This window comes from Zingiber officinale, chromosome 4B (genome assembly GCF_018446385.1).
Source record: "Zingiber officinale cultivar Zhangliang chromosome 4B, Zo_v1.1, whole genome shotgun sequence".
Lineage (NCBI taxonomy): Eukaryota > Viridiplantae > Streptophyta > Magnoliopsida > Zingiberales > Zingiberaceae > Zingiber > Zingiber officinale.
In genome coordinates, this window is record NC_055993.1 from 16,837,956 (window position 1) to 16,860,471 (window position 22,516).

The following is a 22,516-nucleotide window of genomic DNA, read 5'->3' on the forward strand; positions in this document are numbered from 1 at the left end:
GTTTCCTAATCTTCAGAAGTGAAAATGACCTTCAATCCGACTTTTTTCTGAAACAATAATTTTAATAGGAGAAAGTGAGTTGCAAACCTAGTTGCTCCTAGTCGTAGAATCTCCCCATTAATAAATTTCCTCATTAATCCGTGAACCTAATTATGATTTTAAAGGAATTATGCTCATCCGTGTAAATCTTGTCCAACCATCACACATTAATGCAACCCCATAGAAGCCCCATTGCTTCTTGCATGATAGGATCCAAGTTTTGATTTCCTCCACTTGTTCATCTAAATACGGACCAGCAATTTCATATGCAGTCAGAGGTTGAATATTAGGTCCTGATTTTTTAATGTTGGACACCATGCTACGGTAGTACGTGTTATTTGCTGCATTGGGAGGAATTCATTTAAAATAAAAAAATTTAGCAATACTTTGACCTATTGATTTCTTCTTCTCCCTTGTATAAGCATCATCAATCCTAGTATGTTTGCTAGCTTGGTCTGAAAATGCTAGTGGAGCAATATCAACAATATCAACTGCACACCTTCGTCCCGTAGAATGAAAGAAACGACCAATGCCATCTTGTGTTGAAGTAGCACGAACACTTTCACTCCTCCCTAATGTTGTTGCAGTAGTTGAGCCACTTCCACTAGCACCAATTATAGCACCACTGTGTTGCATATGCTGCTCATATTCATATTTAGTTCGAGAGGCACTAAGAGCTGCTAAAAATTTTTCATCATTTGGATCTTCCCCAAGACTTTCAAATTCATCAAAGACTGGTTCTTTAGAGCTCCGCCTATCAAGCATTTCAAGTTCGTCTTTCATTGTACGACGAATTTCTTTAGAAATTTTTGGGCATTTAGAGACATCTAGATCTTCACAAGTAAGATGTTGTTTTAGGCATGTGATCCCACTGTCACGTCCAATCATATCGCAATACAGACGTTGCCAATAAAATTAATTTTTCTAATCGACGTGCATGTCTTCAAGCTGCATCATAAGATTGTTGTTTTGGTGCTATTATCTGTGTTATAAAAATGTAAATATTCATAACTATAAAAATTATTAAAATTAAAATTTTAATTAATAGATATGATAATTATATTATTAATTATCAATTTAATTATCTATTAATTTATATAATATATATCTACATAGTTAGTGTTTATATAGTTTGTATAATATATAATAAAAATTACTATTTATATATTTATATATAATTTAAAAACTAATTTATTCAAAACATCTAAAATTATATATTTTTAAAAAATAGTTAATAAATAAACAATTTAAATTATTTATTCAATTATTAAACAGTTTAATAATTTTTCTTATAAAATTTTCTAATATATCACAAATTAAATAATTTAAGTAAGCATGAAATAATTAATTTAGATATATATAGAGAATAATTAATAGATAAAATTTACTATAAATTAGTTAATAAATAAAAAATTTAAATTATTTATTCAATTCATAATAAGTTTAACAATTTCCCTCATATTCTAAGATATCACTAATTAAATTATTTTAAGTATACATGTAATAAAATATTTAGATATTTATATATAAAATAATTAATAGATTAATTTTATTAGATTCCTGTGATAGTTTCCTAATAATTTCATAGAAAAATTTCTTATTTTTTATTTGATTTTATTTGTATTTAATATAAAATAATTTTAAAATATTAATTTATATATAATAATTATATAAATTAATTATTAGTTCACTTAATTAATTATTTATTTATAAAAATACACAATCCATGACGATTCATTTAGGAAAAATGCATTACAGTTTAATAAAAAAATATGAAAAAATAACAAAAAATGACTAAAATTATGCATAAAATAAATGAAAATAAAATGCAAGTGAGCTATAACATGCCTAAATAAATTTTAGGTCATAAAGGATCAAATTGCTAATATTTGGCTAATTTAAGTTAATTTACTTAAGAGAATACTAAGAAATTAATTAGAAAATTAAAGATTAATAAAAGGATGTAAACTTCGATGCATGAAAAATAGCCAAAATTAAGTTAATTTTGTAAAACTCCAACTGAAAAGAAGTTGGTCATCTATTTATATTATGATCTACTTTAGATAATTTTGTTTATAAATATTCTATATATTTTTTATATTAAATAATTAAATACTATAATTTGTATTACATTGAAAAATTAAATTTATTTAAAATATTCAAATTTATTTTAATTTTTGAATCATTTAAAAATTTTAAAATTATTTATAGATTTTTAAAATAATTTAAAATTTTAAACTATTTTTATTTATAAAATTAATTTAAGATTTAATTTTGAATAAATTACAAATTCAAAGTTTTAAATTAAAATATTTTTTATATTTTTAATAATAAATAATAATAGTATGAATTTATATGTCATAATTATAATGGTTAATTATAATTTATATAATAATTAATTAGAAATTATATATATTTTAAATAATATATTACATGTTTATGTATATAATTTTAATTTGATTTTTAATCCATTACAAATATGAATTTAAAATTTAAATACTTTTATTATTAATAAAAATAAATTTATATATTATAATTATATTAGTTAATTAACAATTTATTTAATTAATATTAATTTATATATATATATATATATATATATAATTATCGTTTATATAATAATTAATTAGAAATTATATATATATATATATAAATTTTTATAAAATTTTAATATAACACTGTTATAATAATTATAACAGTTATAAGTTATAACATATAAATAAATCTTTTATTTTAATATAACGGTTTTAATTAAAACCGTTATATTGAAGTTTTAATAAAACCCTATTTTTTTCTCGTGAATTATTGCGATTCCGTCGTTCGCCATCCCCCTCCTCTGCTCGCGAGCTCGTGATTCTGATCATAGCATCTCTTTCGTCTTCTCTACTTAAATTGAAAATTTACTATGGTACCTGCCGAAGAAATGTGATTGCTGCGTCGTCGCCTCTCCGTGTTGCCACGTCGTCGCCTCGCTGCCTCACCGACGCTACTGAGCAAGTTGCCCTTGCCGACAATGACCCAATCTTCGTCGCTGATGCTTCCATGTAAGTCTTCATTGTTTATATAGTGTTTTTTCCTTGATTAAAATGATCTCGTGATGAACAGAAAGAATCAAATTGATTCTTTCTGTCGCGCATTGTGCCGCAACTGGATGCACACGAAGACACATGCGATGACGATCCGAACTTCACGTGCGCGTGCTGTGTCGGTAACATGCTATGTCGGTCGCGTGCTGTGTCGGTTGTGTGTTGGTGCTAGTCCCCCTTCGGAACGGTAAAAACAGTGAGTTTCGGGTGGAACGACTATGAAGCTATCTCTAAAACTTGAATGGAAGATATACAAAACGACAGTTAGATTTACTATATCATATGAAGCTAAATGTTGGACTATGAATCGGGCACACGAGCATAAAGTGAGAGTTACAGAGATGAGATTAGTAAGACGGATGTGAGGACTTACTAGGATGGACAAATAAGAAATGGAAAATGAGAATATTAGAAAGAAAGTCGAGGTTATGCCTATTGAGTGAAAACTCTAAGAGACACGTTTAAGATGGTATAAACATGTATCTACGCGACTAATAAATGGCCCAATTAGACAATATGAGATTGACAAATACACATTAATTGAGGAAGAGGGAGACCAAGGAAGACTTGACTAGCAATGATGAAACAAGATAATTTATTTAAATATAAATGAAGATATAATAGGGAATCAAGCCTAATGATGTAGGAGGATTAGATAGCCGACTCCACTTAATGGGATAAAAGTTTGATTATTGTTGTTTACAAAAAATCCTAAGAGTTAATCAAAGTTGATTTATAAGGCATTTATGTTTTCTTTCCTATGTTCTAAGAGTCCATCTGTTACTATAAATATGTGTGTTGGAATATAGAAAAAAGAGCAAAATTCTATAAAAGAACTTTTGAATTGTGTGATATAATGTGCTGGTTGTCATGCCTAGGGTCCTCTATGTGTAATTTCTAAAGTTTTATACAACCCTTTCAACACTCTTAAACTAAATTTCATATTTTTGACTCACACATCCTTGAAACAATCAGACTCATGTTGCATCATATTTGGTATCACGGCCTAAGTCAATATGCTTAGTAGGTTTGGAAGCAGTTTTAGAGTAAAGTTGATTGATAGTAGTGAGATGAGATATTTATTTGCATAATAAACAAGTTGATGACTTGCAAACTCTTTTAAAGAGTATTGAAGCCCTCATTTCTCTACCAAGAAATCAAGTTTAAAAAGAGCAGGGAGGAACACATGTTAGGCAAACAAAAACCAGATTCAGGAAGGCTTACTACAATTTAGCAGAAGCATAACCCTTTCTTGAGTGGGCTAGAAGATTCTTTGAGATGGAGGCCAATTATCAAGATGTTTTTGGGATATCACAAAGAAAGTTCGAACTGAAGTGTCATATTTCGAAGGGAAAGAGGACCCTACTTTATTTGTTTATTTTCTTGCAACAATAAAAGAATATTTTGATTGGTACATTTTGATAGATAATTAAAATGTGTAATTTAGTTGAGTGAAGCTCGTGGATTTAGGAAAAATATGGTTGACTGGTATTGAAGCGAACAAAGAGATTGAGATAACCACCAATTACCTCATAGCTAGAGGTGAAGTGTCAAATACAAGAGAAGTATTTGCTAACAAATATTATGATAAGCTATTGGATCAACTTAAAGAAAAGCTTGTCTGAAGTTAAATATATACAAAAGATTGATAAAGTAACGATAAGGAGTTAGATAGTCGAAGATTCTCGACAAACACATGCAAGGTTTAATGTTGTTATATATATATATATATATATATAATCTCAGTTTTAGCATGCCATGGAGTATTAAATCTTGACATGATATGATTCTTGTCGACATCATTGATATGACACAGGAGATCAAGCAATATCGAATTTTGATAATTTATTGGAACAAAGATATGTTTTGACCATTTCGAAGAACTGGGTATGAGATTTCAAACCATGAAGATGCTTTACATCTTGGAGCAAGCTTTAATGTTGCATTCGATATGCACATATTTTTGGTAAGAAATTTTGGGTTTTAGTAAAACATTCCATGAAACAAATTAAAAGTGAGAATTAGAGCTGAACTTGTCAATCCATTGAATTAGCAGTGACTCAAGCTGCCTTCTGAATTACTTAAATCTAAAAACAACAAAAGCAAATGTTTCAAATGTCAGCATCCAATCCATATAACTTATAATTTTCCAAAAACGAGTTTAGACATTGGAGTGGATCATGAATATGAGACAAAACAACAAAAAGATATGAATGATGAAAATTCTTTTTATTATGAAATTTTTAATAAAGATTGATTTGGAAGAACAGAAAAACACTTCATCAGTAGTTGACATTAGGAGTATTCTTACTGCTCCAAAAGTTTAGGGGAAAATTGGCAACATATCTCCATTTTTAGATGTCAATTAGTTGTGGGAATCAAGAATGCAAGCTTATCACTGATGGAAAAAGCTACATAAATGTTTTTTCAACTTTCAACCATTGTGGAGTGTCTCAACATGTGAAATTATACTTCTATCTTGGTAATACAATGTTGTTTTGTTTCTCTTTCTTGCGAAAATTATTGTTTCTGTTTGATGTGACATTATTCCCATGAAAATAACTCATACTTCTTAGTCAACTTTGGTTGTTTGATCGAGATATGCATCATTTTATCAAGGAGAACACATTTACTTCCATGATCAACAATAAGAAAGAATTATTGAAACCAATATACATTTCTAGAATGAAGAATTAGAAGCAAGAGAAGTAAAAGTTCTCAAAGACTTCTACTAGCATTATAATCTCTTCCAAATCTGGCCAAGAATTTGTATGAGAGCAAAGAGAGTGGCATTATATATGCTCATATATTAAAAAACAATGAAGGAGCTGTTGCTAAAGTTACCTTGCCACAAAAATTGATTTAAAAATGAAGGAGCTGTTGCTAAACCAATATTATATATGCTCATATTAGAGAGTGGCTGGTTCTTGTGTGGTTTCAAAAATTGATTTAAAAAGTGGGGATTATCAAATATGCATAAGGCTTGAAGACGAGGGAAAAACAACTTTTAAGGCACAAGATGACCTTTTTGAATAACTTATCATCCCTTTTGGCCTTTCCAATACTCCTAGTAAATTCATGTTTTTTTTGAGTCAATTATTGCAATAATTTATTATTATTTTTTCTTTTATTTTGATGATGTCTTAATTTACTAGAATACTAGACTACATTGATTTACATAAATTTTTAAAGAAATGATCCATGATTTCTTTTGTGGTTTTCTTTGGTTTTGTTTGATATTGATAAGGTATAATTATTAGTTGAGATACTTTATTAATCTCAATTTTTAATTTAATTAACTTTCTAAATACTAAGGCAAATATACTTAGTGGAAGAGCATTAGAAGATTAAAAAAGTTCCTTTGAGTTAATCTTGATATGTTTTGAATCATATGGAAGAGTTGCAAATGTCTGTATCTTATGATACAGTACTAACATTTTACTGTTCCAATGGAAGATCAAAGTTGGAACAATACTTTACTTTGCTAGGCCACACTTTATATAGTCTAGCAATGCATGCTGTCTGATAACATAAAATGTGCATTGTAGGATCACTTGGGACTTTTGACAATTTTTGTTGATAATTTATGAGAACTGAATATCAATCAAGGTTTACAATTTTAGTTTTAGTTACAATTTTAGTGGCTAGTCAAATAGTATAGGACCTGTGTTGAATAATAATACGAGGTGGTTCTGGTGCAACCAGCTTGATTAGGAGAAAGAAGATGATGAGAAGTAGAAAACGATTTGTGGAACAAGATTAGCTTGGAACTCCTTCATACTCATGAACTTGCCAACCTTTAGAGCTTGCTCTTGCCTTAGGTTGTGCCGAATCGTCAGAAAAGAGATTTCTTGCCACCTGTGGCCTGTTGTTTCCTGGACTGCTACAAAATAGCATAATATTGGGCTGGTGTTGAGGTTTCAACTAGCATTTGGATCTGAACTTGGCCCTGATCATACATGATGAAGAGAGAAGCAACTGTGTAGCAAATCCTAATATGTAGATTGTTCAAGTAGTATGCTAATAGTAATTTAAACTTTTATCTTCTTTCATATTACACTGAACAAAATCTGCAAAATTATTTGAATTTATCACAAACTAGTCTTTATGATGCTTGATTCTCATTTTTTTCAACTTTATGTCAATAAAAATGATACATTCTCATGTTCTATACTGCCAATCCTAATTGTAGAAAATTTCATCTCATTATTATGATTTTTTTTTTTATTTCTGATTTTTGCATAAATAATACCTACATCACTTATTACATTAATTTCCACTCTAATGAACTTCTGGGTATACTGCATTTTTGTGCACCTGTCAATGTTTTCTCTCACTGTTTGATCTTGGCAGCTACTCTGTTAAGGTTTAATTGTCTTTTAGCATGTTTATTTCAGGTACCTTAGGGATCTTCTGCTTAGCCCTCCCTGTTTTCAGATTGCATCCTCTATTCAGGGTAAGTCAAGCTGATTTTTTTCCCTTTATTGAAAACAAAAAACACGGCAAAAAAAAAAAGTTTGGAAGAGTAGCTAATTTATGACTTTACTTTCATGAATGAATTAACTTTGCCACTTGAGTACCAACTCAGCTACACCATAGGGGCTATGGCTTTACTTTCATGATTCTATTACAATTGTACTTGTTTTAATGATCAGCTGTTACCATGCCTTAGCTGAGGACTCAACAATTGACCTGCAATTGCTTGATCATGCTAAGTTAATAGATGAAAGATTTCATTGTCTTTTTATAAAATTCATAATGTATTTGATTGAAAGTTTTTCCAATGACTTCAAAGCAAGGTTTGAAATCTTGTTTTAAGCTTGGGGTTTCAATCCTTGACCAAAATGAGATGTGTCAATGGTGCTGATGATGTACTGAGGTGGTGGTGATTGGCACAGAGGAAGAGCAGGAAGAAGTTGCATGCTTGACGGTGGGGCGAGGTAGTCACACTGAATGAGTTGATTTTGAACCCCAGATGACCAGTTTCTGTCTTGTTGCAGCTAGAGTTTGATATTTTGTTTTCGCTGATAGTTATGGCTTGAAATCGCAGAAGGATGAGGAGAGGGAGGTGGAAGGGGAGATGGTCCATAGCATTGTTGAGATTGCTTCTGGAAGCCTTCATCGAAGGATTCTCTAACATACCTAACTTGTCTTGTTTTAGCGTTTTGACCCCTATGTGGAACACAACTTCTCTCCTGTATCTGGTGAGTCAGAATTGTGATTTAAAACATGCTCAAAGTACTATAGAAGTTAAACTATATTTGACCTAAGCAGACAAGCATCCATACATATCTTGTGAATGTGCTGATTTGTGTTAACATGCAAGGTAACTATACTCTTTAAAGAAAGCAGAGTAGACCCAACCTGCCAGGACAGGACAGGCATAAGTTGATGTGTGGCCATGGATTGATTGTTCATCCTTTGTATAGAGGGCTAAAGTATGCATAAATGGTTGGTAGGAATGTGTCAGGGGGAAATGATGCTCTCAAGTGGTTGGTTGGGTCTAGTTAAACTATTTTGATGTGGTTGCCAAAAAAATTAAGTTTGCTTTGACTTATGTTTTTGACATGTGCATCAAATGTGTAGAGACTTTGGAATAGTGTATATATGAGCTCATAGAGCATGATGACGACATAATCTATTCATTGGTTTTGGTTTGATGGCACAAAGATCTGACACTAAGGTAACCTCACAAGGTGATGGGAGAAGGATGACATGTAGAACAAGGCCATAGACTTGGTGTATCTAAGGGATTGGAGACGTGATGCAAGGTGTACTCTAAGATGGACCCCAAAGGTGAGAGGAGAAAGAGGACATGTAGGGCAAGCCTGCAGAGTATAGTACATTTAAGGTATCATAAGCTTGATGTGAAGTGTACTTTAGAGCGGTCTAAAACCAATGTGGACTCATAGGAGAGGGGAGAAGTATGACATGGAGCAAAATCGTGGAGCTTGGTGCGTTGAAGGAATCAAAAGGCTGACAATAATCAACAAGTTTGAAGAATTGAAGGCATGAAGTTGTGAGAGATTACAAGTGATGTATAATCTTGAGATTTTGTTTTTAGAAAGCATTGCTGGAATGATATGTTTAGCTAGGTAGTGTAGACTTCTTTGTAGCTTAAACCGAGAGAGAAGCTGTGAGTCTTTGTCTGTGACTTAGCTCGGTCTTGGGACTTCACATAGGCTTACGAGTGTGGAAATCGAGTGAAGGAGGGATTGCTTACTAGATTCAGGTGATTGGATTTTTACATTAGTAAGTAGTTTTAGTTGATTAAAAAGATGACTAAATGCAAGGGTTCAATGGATTGAAGGGATTTGTTTGAGCAGTAGTTGATTGGAGGTTAAGCCGTATCGACTAGTAACTTGAGCAGTTGACTTGGTAGAATTTCTAGTAGACTACCAAAATATTTGATGGCAACTCATAATCATTTGTGCCTAAACAGTTGACTGGAGGCAGGTAAAATAGATCCATTGGAGCTACATTATAAAATTTCTCAGAGAGGTTTGGATAACAAATTGTTATCTGTAATATTGTCCTTACATTGCTTGAATGTTGGGTTTGGGCAAGATTGAAGGCGTTAACTCAAGCTCTTTCTAATCTCTTTTATTTACTTTACATTTTATTTTCTATATTTGACAGAGAAAGTTCTATTGTAAATATCACAAGATTGAGATTGACAGAGGTTTATCACAATGCCCTTTGTGAAGGGGTGATTTTAATAGAACCATTTGGGGTGGCACACTAGGCTCATTTAGATCGTGGATTAAGAGCAGGTTATTTTTGTGGAACCATTCGGGACACATGTATCTCGTGGCTTAAGAGCGAGCCTCTGAACCATGTTAAACAGATATGTTAGCATTGAGTTTGTGTCTTGATTTTGTTCTTATTATTTTTGCTATGTTTATACTTGACATGAGCATTCCATTTGAAACTAATAAATCAATTTGTGATTGTTTTACATGAATTTTCAATGAAGGGGTATTGTCTATGTACCCACTCCTCCGACCCATATCGAACCACACTAAAAGCTTATTGGGCCATCTATCATCATATTATGGACATTAGCGCCTAAAATTATTGATTAGTCAAATATTTTACTTTGTATTACATGACCATTTCCCTCTTGCTACAAGATGCTTGAAGAGTTCTTTTGTATGCTGAATAGACCTGTAAATACTTTTTTTAATTATATTATTGTTGTGTTGTTTATATGCTTGCTTGTAATCTCATGCTAGCAAGGTTGCCTGTGTTAATCCCTGACCTGTATGTAAACAGTGAATACTGACTGGTGTTGTGGACTTCTGGTACCAGTAATAGTCAGTATGATAAACTTCAGTGAAAACAGAAATTTACATTATCGTATTATAAAACATTGACCTCTTGGAATGATTGTATTTATAATGTGTATAGTGTGCTACATGCTAACTGGACACATTTGTAAAAATACAAGATGTAGGGGTCTTACACGTATTTTTTTCACATCCTTATGGTATACAACTAGAGATATACAGGTAGAGGAGGCTGCCTAGGGATTCTGATCATATGAGGAATAATTCTCCCTTATATTCGTCGGAGCCACATTGTTGGTTGCATAATCAGCCATTGTGCATCAAACTCTCTGGCAACGACCGACCTTCAACTCACCTCCTTCCGTTTGTGTGCTCCTCCTATTGACTTCATTTGTGCATTAGTCTATTCGTGAAGTGTCCTTCAATCATCGATGAATCTGGTGTTATATGCATCTGCACAATGCCACCCCACCTCTTCTCCATCTTGAGTCTCAAACCCTTTCCCTTTCTATTGAAAAGCACAATCCTGCCTCTCCTTGTCCAGTTGTCTGTTGGGATCTTCTCCATGTGAAGCCAACTCATTTGTGACATTGTCGCTCTCTATTTCCAGGATGCACACTTACAGTAGCCGATTCCATTGTCACTGCTTTGTCTATGGATTGCGCCCAATCCAGCTGAGCCATTCTCTGTGCTGATATCTTTTCCAGCTCAATTTGAATGACCTTTGTTGAAGATTAATCTAACTTTTGACCCACTCTTGTATCGTGAAATCCAGCCATGGATTTTCAGCCCATCTTATCCTAGCTGATTTCTCAATCAAGTAGTGGATTCAACTAACTGATTTCTATGCCCTTTTTATTGAGATGGAAGATTCTTCAAGAGATTTACAATGAAGTCAACGGGTTTTCTCTCTTGGCTAGGAAAGGCCTAAATGCTTATACTATGCTTAATTTGGGCATTTCAAGGGCACATGTTATTCTCTTTATGGTTCCACCTTATTGCCCTTCTACTACTACACATTTAGCTTGATTAAGGACACATGTTATTCTCTCGTAATATGACCTTTTTGAGTTCACTCCTTTCCCTCTATATCATTTCTCTGAGTCAGATTTTATTCCTACATTGTTGTATTTTGCTCTCCCCATTGTTTACTTTTGCTAACCCACCACCCTTATGGGTTTGTAGTTGACAACTGCACTGTGTAGATATTTCAATACCTCCATAAGACTCTTCATCTCTTCCGTCATTAATCATTGTCCCAAATTCCCTTATGATTTGAACATTCCGATTGTTTTTTGCAAAGTTACTCATAAGTACTCCACTTCCTCATGTCTTACGAAGTATCAAATTAGAGAAAACACCTAGGGACTAGTATGCATGAATTTGCGTACACTTGAAGATCCTTTCTGTTGGGTCAAAGGAGTGCGATAGAGGGGTGAATATCGCGCTTTTAAAAATTTTCTTTTACTCGTTAAAAATAAAGTCGTGCAGTGGAAAAATAAAGTACTCAGTTCGATTACTTGGTTCGAAGCCTAGGTCGACTCCTACTCTAAGGCCCGCGATCTTTGACCGCATCGATGGGCAATTCACTAAAATCCTTCTTTCCGAAAACTTCGAAAAGAAACAGTGCATACAATATGCAAGATAGTAACACCCTACTATCTTGAAAGAGTTTAAGTACAATGCAAGTATAAATAAATGTACCGACAATAATAAAAGACGAAGCTTGGTCGGCACTTCTGGATGGAGCAGCTTGCGAGTTGTAGAACAGTAGCACGATCAGCAGAAGCTTGCACAGTGATTAATTTCGAACCAAAAACCTTACCCAGCCTCGGACTTCGATCTCTCTTTTATAAGAATCGTTGATGTTCGATCGACCGATCCATGGATCGGTTGACCGAACCAGCTCCCTTCCTTCCTGCTGAGATTCGATGCTGATTCGATCTTCGGTAATTAATGATCATTAAGGGTTCGGTCGACTGATCCCTCTGTTCGGTCGGCCGAATATGCTCCTTCCCTGTTCGTCGAGATTTGCCGAGATTCCATTTATTGTGCCTTTAATGATTGATCGTTCGGGCGACCGATCCTCTGGTTCGGTCGATCGATTAGTGTAGTTTCCTTCGCTGCTGATCGTTGCTGATTGAACTGTGCTGAGTCACTCTGGTTCGGTCGACCGATCCCAACGGTCGGTCGACCGATCAGGCTATAACCTGCAAAACTGTTTTAGACAAAGTATCCCTGCAATACAAAGGTTAGCACAGTAATATATAATGCATGAGTAATATTAGACAGTAGAACCTGTCTTGATCTCAACTTGGAAACCTTCCCGGTTTCTTCAGTTGGATTAGCGACCTTAGGTTGTTCCCTTCTGGAACTCGACCTCTCTGTTGCTCCTCCAGTTATTTACCTCAACGTACCTGCCAAACATTGATCTTCCAGATCTTGTTTAGACTTTTCACTTAGCCTTGATCGGCTCGCCAGGACTTTTCTTTCGACCTTCGGTCCTTCAGACCTCTCGATCACACTGCCAAGCGTCAGGTCTTCTCGACCCACTTGGACTTTCACCTGGGTTCCACGATTTGCTAAGACTTTTCCTGCCTAGCCTCTAGCTACGTCTTTTCCTGGTTGAGAAAATAACCTGCACACTCAGTTAATTTGTTAGATTACAACAAAACTTAACTTGAACCTTTGACAACATCAAAATTCAGGTTTGATTCGGGTGCAACATCAAAAATAATTTCTAATTAAGTTTTAAAAATAATTTTTAATTAAGTTTTTAACATAATTTTTAATTAGGTTTTAAAAATAATATTTAATTAAGTTTTTAAAAATAATTTTTAATTAAGTTTTTTAAAATAGTTTTTAATATTTTTTAAAATAATTTTAAAAATAATTTTTAATTAAGTTTTAAAAATAGTTTTAATAATTTTTAATTAAGTTTTAAAATATTTTTTAATTAAGTTTTTAAAATAATTTTTAATTAAGTTTTAAAATAATTTTTAAATGAATTAATTAAGTTTGAAATTAATTTAATTTAGTTTGAAATTAAGTTTGAAATTAATTAAAATTTGTAAAGGTTATTGAACTCATGTTAGATTGAAACTTAGCTTCGGGTTAATCAAACAGGCTTCCGAAGGATAAGTTTTTAGTTCAGTGGCGAGACATATGACCTTCTTGTATATCAACGGTGGACCACTTGCTGAATACTTTCCAAAATAGTCCTGCCCAAAAAACTTAATACTAAGTTTTTGTCCAACTAGCCCATGTTTGACTGGGGTAGCTTCGGTCAGATCTGCTATGTCTAGTGCAGCAGGTAGAATACACAAGATTTAGCCTAGACATGCCTTCGACAAAGCTTCCTTGACGTACTATCATCCCAATCCATTCCGATGCTATGTTGTAGGGTTTGGTAAACATTTTTAACTAACTGTTCTAAGCATAAAGCAAACCTAATTCTAAGTGTGTAAGATTAATTAATCATGTTGGTTGAACTATTTTTCTAATTGCTCCCCCTAAGTCATAACTTAGATATGGTCTATCTAAGTAATGAATCTGACTTTTAGGGATAAGTAGAGATTTTGTTTAATTGGTTTGGTTAAATATTTTATTTGGACCCATGCTTGGACTTAACTTCTAACATTTTGACTAATTAATGACAAATATGCTTTGTTTGTTTGATTTGGTTTATCCAAGTCCTGATTTATTGTACACGGCTCATTGCGATTCAAGTACCATATTTAGACACTTGGATCCCAGTTCGAACTTTCCAACGTTTTCTTGAGTCGCTCGACTTGACCTTTCAAGTTGGAATTTTCTTCCTCAAGTTTTGCAACTTGAGTTGAAGTTCCGACATGAACTTGGTTAGTCGAGTCACTCAAGTTAACTTGCTTCTTAAGGTGGTCTATTTCCTTAAGTAGCAAGTTATTTTATTTTTTGAATTTTGATAATTTTCTAAACAAACATTTAACAACTTTAAGTAAATTTGACTTTGAATAAATCGTTACCATATTTGGACCTTCGGAAATGGATGCGGATCCGTGGCTTCTCTCGGACTCGATGTCTACCTCGGAATTGCTGTAGTTTCCGGACTCGTACTCTTCCTCGGAATCGGATTCTTCGTTTCTTGCCATAAAGGCAAGATGGCTAGAATGCTTCAGTTCTTCTGCATCGGATTCCTCGGAGGATGACTCGTCCCATGTCGCATGGAGGACTTTCTTTCTTCTTGTCGATTTAGGCCTTTCTTCCTTCTGATTTGGGCTTTCGTTTTTAAAATGCCCCTTCTTGTTGCATCCGTAACAAATCATTTTTGATTTATTTTGCATCTGGTTAAGTGGTGTCTTTTTGGTACTTCTTCTGAATTTCTTCTTCGTCAGCAATATCCGGACCATGTTGACTAGTTCTTCTTCATTTGTTGAGTCAGAGTCTGACTCACTTTCTGACTCGATCTTTGTTCTTGATTTGCCTTCCTTGCTTGGACCTGCATACAAAGCGACTCCTTTCTCGACATGGCTCACGTTAGATTGTTCGTGTAATTCTAATTCACAAAATAACTCATCTAACTTAAGAATTGAAAGATTCTTGGAAACTTTGTAAGCATCTACAATTGATGCCCACAAAGCATTCCGCGGAAAGACATTTAGTGCGTACCTTATTGTATCGCGGTTCTCCAGATTGTGTCCGATCAGATGGAGGCCGTTGAGAATGTCCTTTTGTCGAGCGTGTAATTGCGAAGCCGTTTCTCCAGGAAGCATTTTAATGTTAAATAAATTGTTTAATAAAAGGTTTCTTTTATTTACCTTTGACTCGTCAGTCCCCTCGTGTAGCTTTACCAGACAGTCCCATAGTTCTTTAGCGTTGTCGTAGGGGCCGACTTGGTTCAACTCCTCGATTATGAGTCCGCACTGAATGGTGTTGATTGTCTTGTAGTTTAGTTGTGCCTTCTTGATCATTGGAAGAGTCCACTCTTCAAGTTCTAGTGGTATTCCATCTTTTGCTGGAGGTGTGTAGCCTTTCAGTATTATAAACCACAGTCCAATATCAGACTTAAGGTAACACTCCATCCTGTTCTTCTAATAGCCAAAGTTCTCCCCTTTGAATAGAGGAGGTCGGAGGTCGGACGATGCTATATCCTTCTTGGTAGGAATTTGACATCATTCACTATAAGAAAAATAACAAAACAAATTTCCAAGACTCTCGTCTTGGGATTAGTAGTGCTGGAAAAGAAATAAGAAAAAGAAAGAGAATTTTAAAAGAAAAAGAAAGAAGTTTTAAAAGTACTATGAAAAAAGGTTAACTATTTTCAGAGCTACGAGACTCTGATACCAATTGTTGGATTGAAGGAGTGCGATAGAGGGAGGGGGGGGTGAATATCGCGCTTTTAAAACTTTTCTTTTACTTGTTAAAAACAAAGTCGTGCAGCGGAAAAATAAAGTACTCAGTTCGGTTACTTGGTTCGAAGTCTAGGTCGACTCCTATTCCAAGGCCCGCGATCCTTGAAGCAGTGCGTACAATATGCACTGCTTCAAATAAACGTACCGACAATAATAGGTCGACTCCTATTGACCGCACCGATGGACAATCCACTAAAACCCTTCTTTCCGAAAACCTCGGAAAGAAGCAGTGCGTACAATATGCAAGATAGTAACACCCTACTATCTTGTAAGTACAATGCAAGTATAAATAAATGTACCGACAATAATAAAAGACGAAGCTCTGTCGACACTTCTGGATGGAGCAGCTTGCAAGTTGTAGAGCAGTAGCACGATCAGGAGAAGCTTGCACAGTGATTAATTTCGAACCAGAAACCTTACCAGCCTCGGACCTTAAGCTCTCTTTTATAATAATCGTCGATGTTCGGTCGACTGATCCGGTCGATCGAACCAACTTCCTTCCTTCCTGGCTGAGATTCGATGCTGATTCGATCTTCGGTAATTAATGATCACTAAGGGTTCGGTCGACCGAACAGGCTCCTTCCCTGTTCGTCGAGATTTGCCGAGATTCGCATTTACTGTGCCTTTAATGATTGATCGTTCGGTCGACCGATCCTTTAGTTCGGTCGACCGATCAGTGTAGTTTCCTTCGCTGAGTCACCCTGGTTCGGTTGACCGATCCCTACGTTTGGCCGTCCAATCAGGGCATAACTTGCAAAACAGTGTTAGACAAAGTATCCCTGCAACACAAATGTTAGCACAACAATAAATAATGCATGAGTAATATTAGACAGTAGAATCTGTCTTGATCTCAACTTGAAAACCTTCCCGGTTTCTTCAGTTGGATCAGCGACCTTAGGTTGTTCCCTTCTGGAACTCGACCTCTCTGTCGCTCCTCCAGTTATTTACCTCAACGCACCTATCAAACATTGATCCTCCAGATCTTGTTTGGACTTTTCACTTAGCCTTGATCGGTTCGCTAGGACTTTTCTTTCGACCTTCAGTCCCCAGACCTCTCGTTCACACTGCCAAGCGTCAGGTCCTCTCGACCCACTTGGATTTTCACCTGGGTTTCACGATTTGCTAAGACTTTTCCTGCCTAGCTTCCAGCTAGGTCTTTTTCCGGTTGGGAAAACAACCTGTACACTCAGTTAACTTGTTAGATCACAACAAAACTTAACTTGAACCTTTGACAACATCAAAACTCAGGTTTGATTTTGGTGCAACTTGCACCAACACTTTCCATATCTAATTGTCCCTCACCAAAGAATCTTCTATTTTGATCCTTCCTTACAAAATGAATCATAGTTGACAAGGCAAGATGGCGAGGCTTTGTCAGCATCCTACTCCCACGGTAATGTCTTCCAAAGACTCTCAATGTCCGTCGATATGTGGACATCTCCAGTTGTATATTGAGCCCGTCTCTGATCCTCTTTCATAATTCTGCAATAGGGGGGGATCCGAAGATTATGTGCTCCTACTACCCACAGAAAGTGCTTGATCTTCTAAGTAATCCTTTCTATCTCCGGTGGGGAGACACCTCTGTGCCAATATCCAAATTGCATGACTCGACTATAAGTAAGTCTTCCACACTATTCGAGTCCATGACTTCTTAGGACTAGGAAGCCTAAAAAATTCATATGCCTATGCTACCCCTCCACCAGCAACCTCTGGGACCTAGCAGCCAATAATATAAGATCCCATATCTGTAGCAGTTGTTTGATCAGATGAGAATCCGAGTGGGCTGCCTCCTATGTCCATACATTAGCATGCCTCAAGTATGATGGACCCATTTGATCTAAAGGGTGCCTTTCTTCATTTGTATCTGCCACAGAACTTTAGCTAGGAAGCCTAGGTTCCAAGCCTGCAAGTCGAAATCCCAAGCCACCTTCTTTAGGCTTGCACATATCTGCCCATTACACTGGGGATGTTTAGAGGTCCACATGAAAGACCTACAGATGCTGTAGATATGACCAATAACGCTATGCAGTAGTGGCAAGATGGATAACCATTGGCATCCCATTCCCTTATGCATAAAAGTGATAAGTTGTGCCTTGCCTAGGATGTATTTTGTGGCCAAACGTTGATCTTTCGGACCAAAGACTCAAGTAGGGGGTATAGTCAGAAATCTGAAGTCACTGAGCAGCTAGCGGTATCCCCAAATATTTGAATGACATCATGCCCTCCTAAAAACCGGTGATGGAAAGCAACCTCCCGTGTGTCGTGTCAGCAACTCTTGCTAGATAAATATTAGACTTCAGTCTATTCACTTGAAGTCCCACTGCTGCCCTAAACTCGTGTAAACAGGAAGATAATATGCTAACCGAGTCTAGCTGTCGCCCCAAAGTATCAAATGATACTCTCAATCAACTTAAAGATTGCGTGGTGGCTAAGGGCTATACACAAATTTGTCAAACAACTATCACAGTAGCTGTCACAGCCTGTACAGATTTGACAAGCTTTTCATAGCTTGTATAGTTGTGTCAAACAACTGTGAGTAGACAGAAATAAAATAGCTGTGAGTACAAAGTAGGAAATTAAGAGATTTAGTTAGAAAGATATTAATTTCTTATATACAGAATAATTAGTTTCGTATTCTCTCTTCTATTATAATGTTGTATATAATGGATATTTCCATTCTGAATGTAGACAATTATTTGTGAAATATCAATTTGATCCACATTTTCCACATGGTATCAAAGCTTTAGCCTTCATTGTTAATTCTCTTTTCTACATTTCTTTATCATAGCAGATTCTCAAACAACCATTTCCAACAATCCTAGCCAATCTATTGTGTTTGATGATGGTAGTTTAGTTCAGAAACTTGGTGATATGTTCCAATCAACTCAATGGGAAGAACTACTTGAAATGGTCTCAGATTGTTCGTACATACCTCAAAGGGAAAGGGCAACTTAGCCATATCCTTGGGACATGACCTGCCACGACTAATCTAATTTTTGAGGCATGGGATGAAGAAAATTTTATAATTATGCCTTGGTTATGGGATTCCTGGAACTATCCATCAGGGATACATGTATGTTTCTTTCTACGGCTCATGAAATTTGGGATTATATTACCTGCACTTACTCAAAAGCCCGTAATGCTGCCCAAGTTTATGAATTTAAAGTCAAAGCAGGTGCTACCTACTACTAAACAAGGAGATAAATCAGTCATTGAATATTTCACGGTTTTGCAAAAACTGTGGCAAGAACTCGATTACTACCAAGTAATTGAGATGCAATGCGCTTTAGATGCTATTGTTTTGAAGAATTTTATTGAAAAGGAGTGTGTATATGATTTTTTTGGTCGGCTTAAATCCTGAATTTGATCATGTCTGGATCCAAATCATTGGCAAAGACTGCAAACCGTCCCTAGCAGAGGTGATCTCTCTACTCCAGGTTGAGGAAAGTCGACGAAGTGTGATGCTTGAGCCCCAACCCATGGCTGGATCAGCGCTTGGTTCCAAAACTGACTCGCAGGAGAAAGATAAGTATGGTGTGACTTCAATTAAAGACAATAAAGTCCATCTTTGGTTCAACTACGGTAAGAAACTCGCCACACGAAAGAGACATATTGGAAACTACATGGTAAACCACCAAGTCGAGAATGGGGAAGCCATGGGGGGCAACACAAATTTCAAATCACATCTGATCGGGCAATCCCATATTGAAGACAACTCAATTCTTGGCAGATTCAACAGTGTAGAAATTGAGAAACTTCGAAAATTGTTGGGTTCTCTTAATAAACCGTCTAGCGCATGCTCTTTGACTCTTTCAGGTATCCCCTCACTCTCTTCTTGTATGAATACCTCAAACAATTTGTTTGATAACTCATGGATAATAGACCCCGATGCCACAGACCACATGACTCCTAATTCTAAAATTTTTCCCACTTATAATCTCAACCCAAGTAACAGAAATATTATAGTAGCTAATGGATCTTTAGCCACTGTTGCTGGTTTTGGAAATGTTCATCTTACTCCTAACCTTATCCTCAAAAAACGTCCTCCATGTACCAAAACTGTCTGCCAACCTTGTTTCCGTTCAAAAATTAACTACAGAATTTCACTGTCATGCCATTTTTTCCCTTCTTATTGTGTTTTCCTGGATGAGGACTAGGGAGGAGGATTGGACTTGCTAAGGAACATAGTAGTCTTTACTACCTTGAATCTACTAAGAAGAATAATTTATCTTTGTCCTTTCACAGTTCTTCCAATAAGGACAATATTTGGTTGTATCACAAACGTCTAGGTCATCCCTCTTTTAGAGTTTTAAAGGTCATGTTTCCTCATCTTTTTCAAGGATTGGATGTTTTTGAATTTTGATGTTTACGAATTGGCAAAACATTCTTGTGTACCCTTTCCTATAAGCAATAAAAGAAGTTCTACTCTCTTTCATTTAATTCATAGTGACATATGAGGTCCTTCTAATGTTCCCAATGTTTTTGAGGCTCGATGGTTTGTCTCCTTAATTGATGATTGCATTTGGATTACATGGGTGTTTCTCCTCAAACAGAAATTTGATGTCAATATTATTATTCCTAATTTCCATTCAATGATTCAACATCAATTTGGAGTGAAAATCAAAAGCATTAGAACTGATAACGCTAGCGATTACTTCAACTAAACATTGCCCTCCTATTTTTAATCCCAAGGGATTATTCATGATTCATCTTGTATTTATACACCCCAATAAAATGGAATAACAGAAAGGAAAAATGGACACTTACTCAACACTACTCATGCTATTCTTTTCCACAACAATGCTTCTAAATCCTATTGGGGAGAGACTATCCTTAATGCTACATACATGATGAACAGATTTCCTTCACATGCCCTAGATAACAAGAGTCCCATGCAACTCCTCAATGAGTTTTATCCTCATTTCCTAATCACAATTGGACTTACTCCTAGGATTTTTGGGCGCATTGCTTTTGTTTATATCCGTAATCCACTTCGAGGTAAAGTAGATCCTCATGCCATCAATTTGCCTTCCTTGGATATTCGTCCACTCAAAAATAGTATAAGTGTTACCACCCTTCATCTCAAAAGTTTTACATCTCGGCTAATGTTACCTTCTTTGAACATACCACGTTCTTCTCCAAGTCCTATCCTTAAGGGGAGATTTCAATGACAAAAGATAACACTTGTGAGTCATTTGAACCCATTAACGCTCTTGATCTTTCTCCTACTCAAGTTCGTATTGAATCACCTTCTATTCCATCTAGTGAGTCTCCTCCTAGTGATACTCTAAGTATCCCTCAAGTGTATTCAACGTGAAAGGCCGCTTTAGAAGCGTTACAAGTCCAAGAACCTCAACCATAAACCTCTGACCCTGATGCTGGGATCATGGTAAGTTCTGACCCACCTTTACAATCTATTAAATCATTCACTAACCTAACAGATAGCCTTGACCTTCCCATTGCTGTTAGAAAAGGTACTAGAGAATGCACTAAACACCCTCTCTATCCTCTCTCACTATGTTTTTCTTAAACATCTATCACCAGCCCACAAAAGATTCATTGTGAGTCTAAATACCATGACTATTCCCAATACTGTTTCTGACGCATTGTTAAAAAGGGAATGGAAGGATGCCTTGAGGGAGGAAATAGATGCATTAGAAAAGAATAAGATATAGGAGGTTGTTGAGAAGTCAAAGGGGAAGAACAATGTTGATTGTAAGTGGATTTTCACATTAAAATACATAGCAGATGGATCTCTTGAGAGATAAAACTAGGTTATTGAAAAAAGGTTATACTCATCTTATGGAGTAGATTATCAAGAGACCTTTGCTCCAATTGCAAAAATGAATACTATCAGAGTTCTACTATCTATGGTTACACACTTCAACTGGCAACTCCTATAGTATGATGTGAAAAATGCATTTCTTCATGGAGATTTAGACAAAGAAATTTATATGAACCTCCCATCAGGATTTGAAGGGGATACTGGTAACAGAGTATGTAAACTGAGGAAGACTCTTTATCGTCTAAAACAATCTCCTAGGATATGGTTTGGTAGATTTACAAAAGTCATGAAGAAATCTGGGTATAACCAAAACCAAGGGGACCATACTCTCTTTGTTAAGCATTCAACAACATGGAAGGTGACCGCTCTTCTAGTCTATGTAGATGACATCATTGTGACTGGAAATGATGAAAAGGATAAACATAATCTAAAGCAGCAATTAATAAAGGAGTTTGAAATAAAGGAACTGGGCAAACTGAAGTACTTCCTTGGTATTGAGGTGACATACTCTACCAAAGGAATTTTTATTTCTCAGCAGAAGTATGTGAATGATTTGTTAGCTGAAATCGGGAAGATTAGGTGTAAACCAATTTCTAATCCAATTGATCCAAATCACAAGATAGGAGAAGCTAAGGAAGAACCAACTGTTGACAAAAGAATGTATCAGAGGTTGGTTGGTAAACTCATATACCTTGCTCACACTCGTCCAGACATTGCATATGCTATGAGTGAAATCAGCCAAATCATGCATGATCCAAGAGAATCTCACCTTCAAGTTGCTTACTGAGTATTACATTACTTGAAAGACACTTCGAGAAAGGGAATTTTGTTCAAGAGAAATGAGACACTGGCTTTAGAAGCTTATACAGATGCAGACTATGCAGGTTCTCTAGTGAATAGAAGATCAACTACAGGATATTGTACTTT

General features: G+C 35.4%; 1 protein-coding gene across 4 annotated transcripts in view; it reads left to right on the plus strand.

Moving 5' to 3' along the window:
- LOC121974797 (DNA mismatch repair protein MSH1, mitochondrial-like) overlaps positions 1 to 22,516 on the plus strand; it is a 117,030-nt gene that overhangs the window by 64,147 nt on the left and 30,367 nt on the right. For all 4 annotated transcript variants that reach the window (XM_042526027.1, XM_042526029.1, XM_042526028.1 and 1 more), the window contains one exon: positions 7,523 to 7,581. In XM_042526027.1, the coding sequence (XP_042381961.1) occupies positions 7,523 to 7,581 (59 nt within the window). The remainder of the gene's footprint in view (positions 1 to 7,522; positions 7,582 to 22,516) is intronic.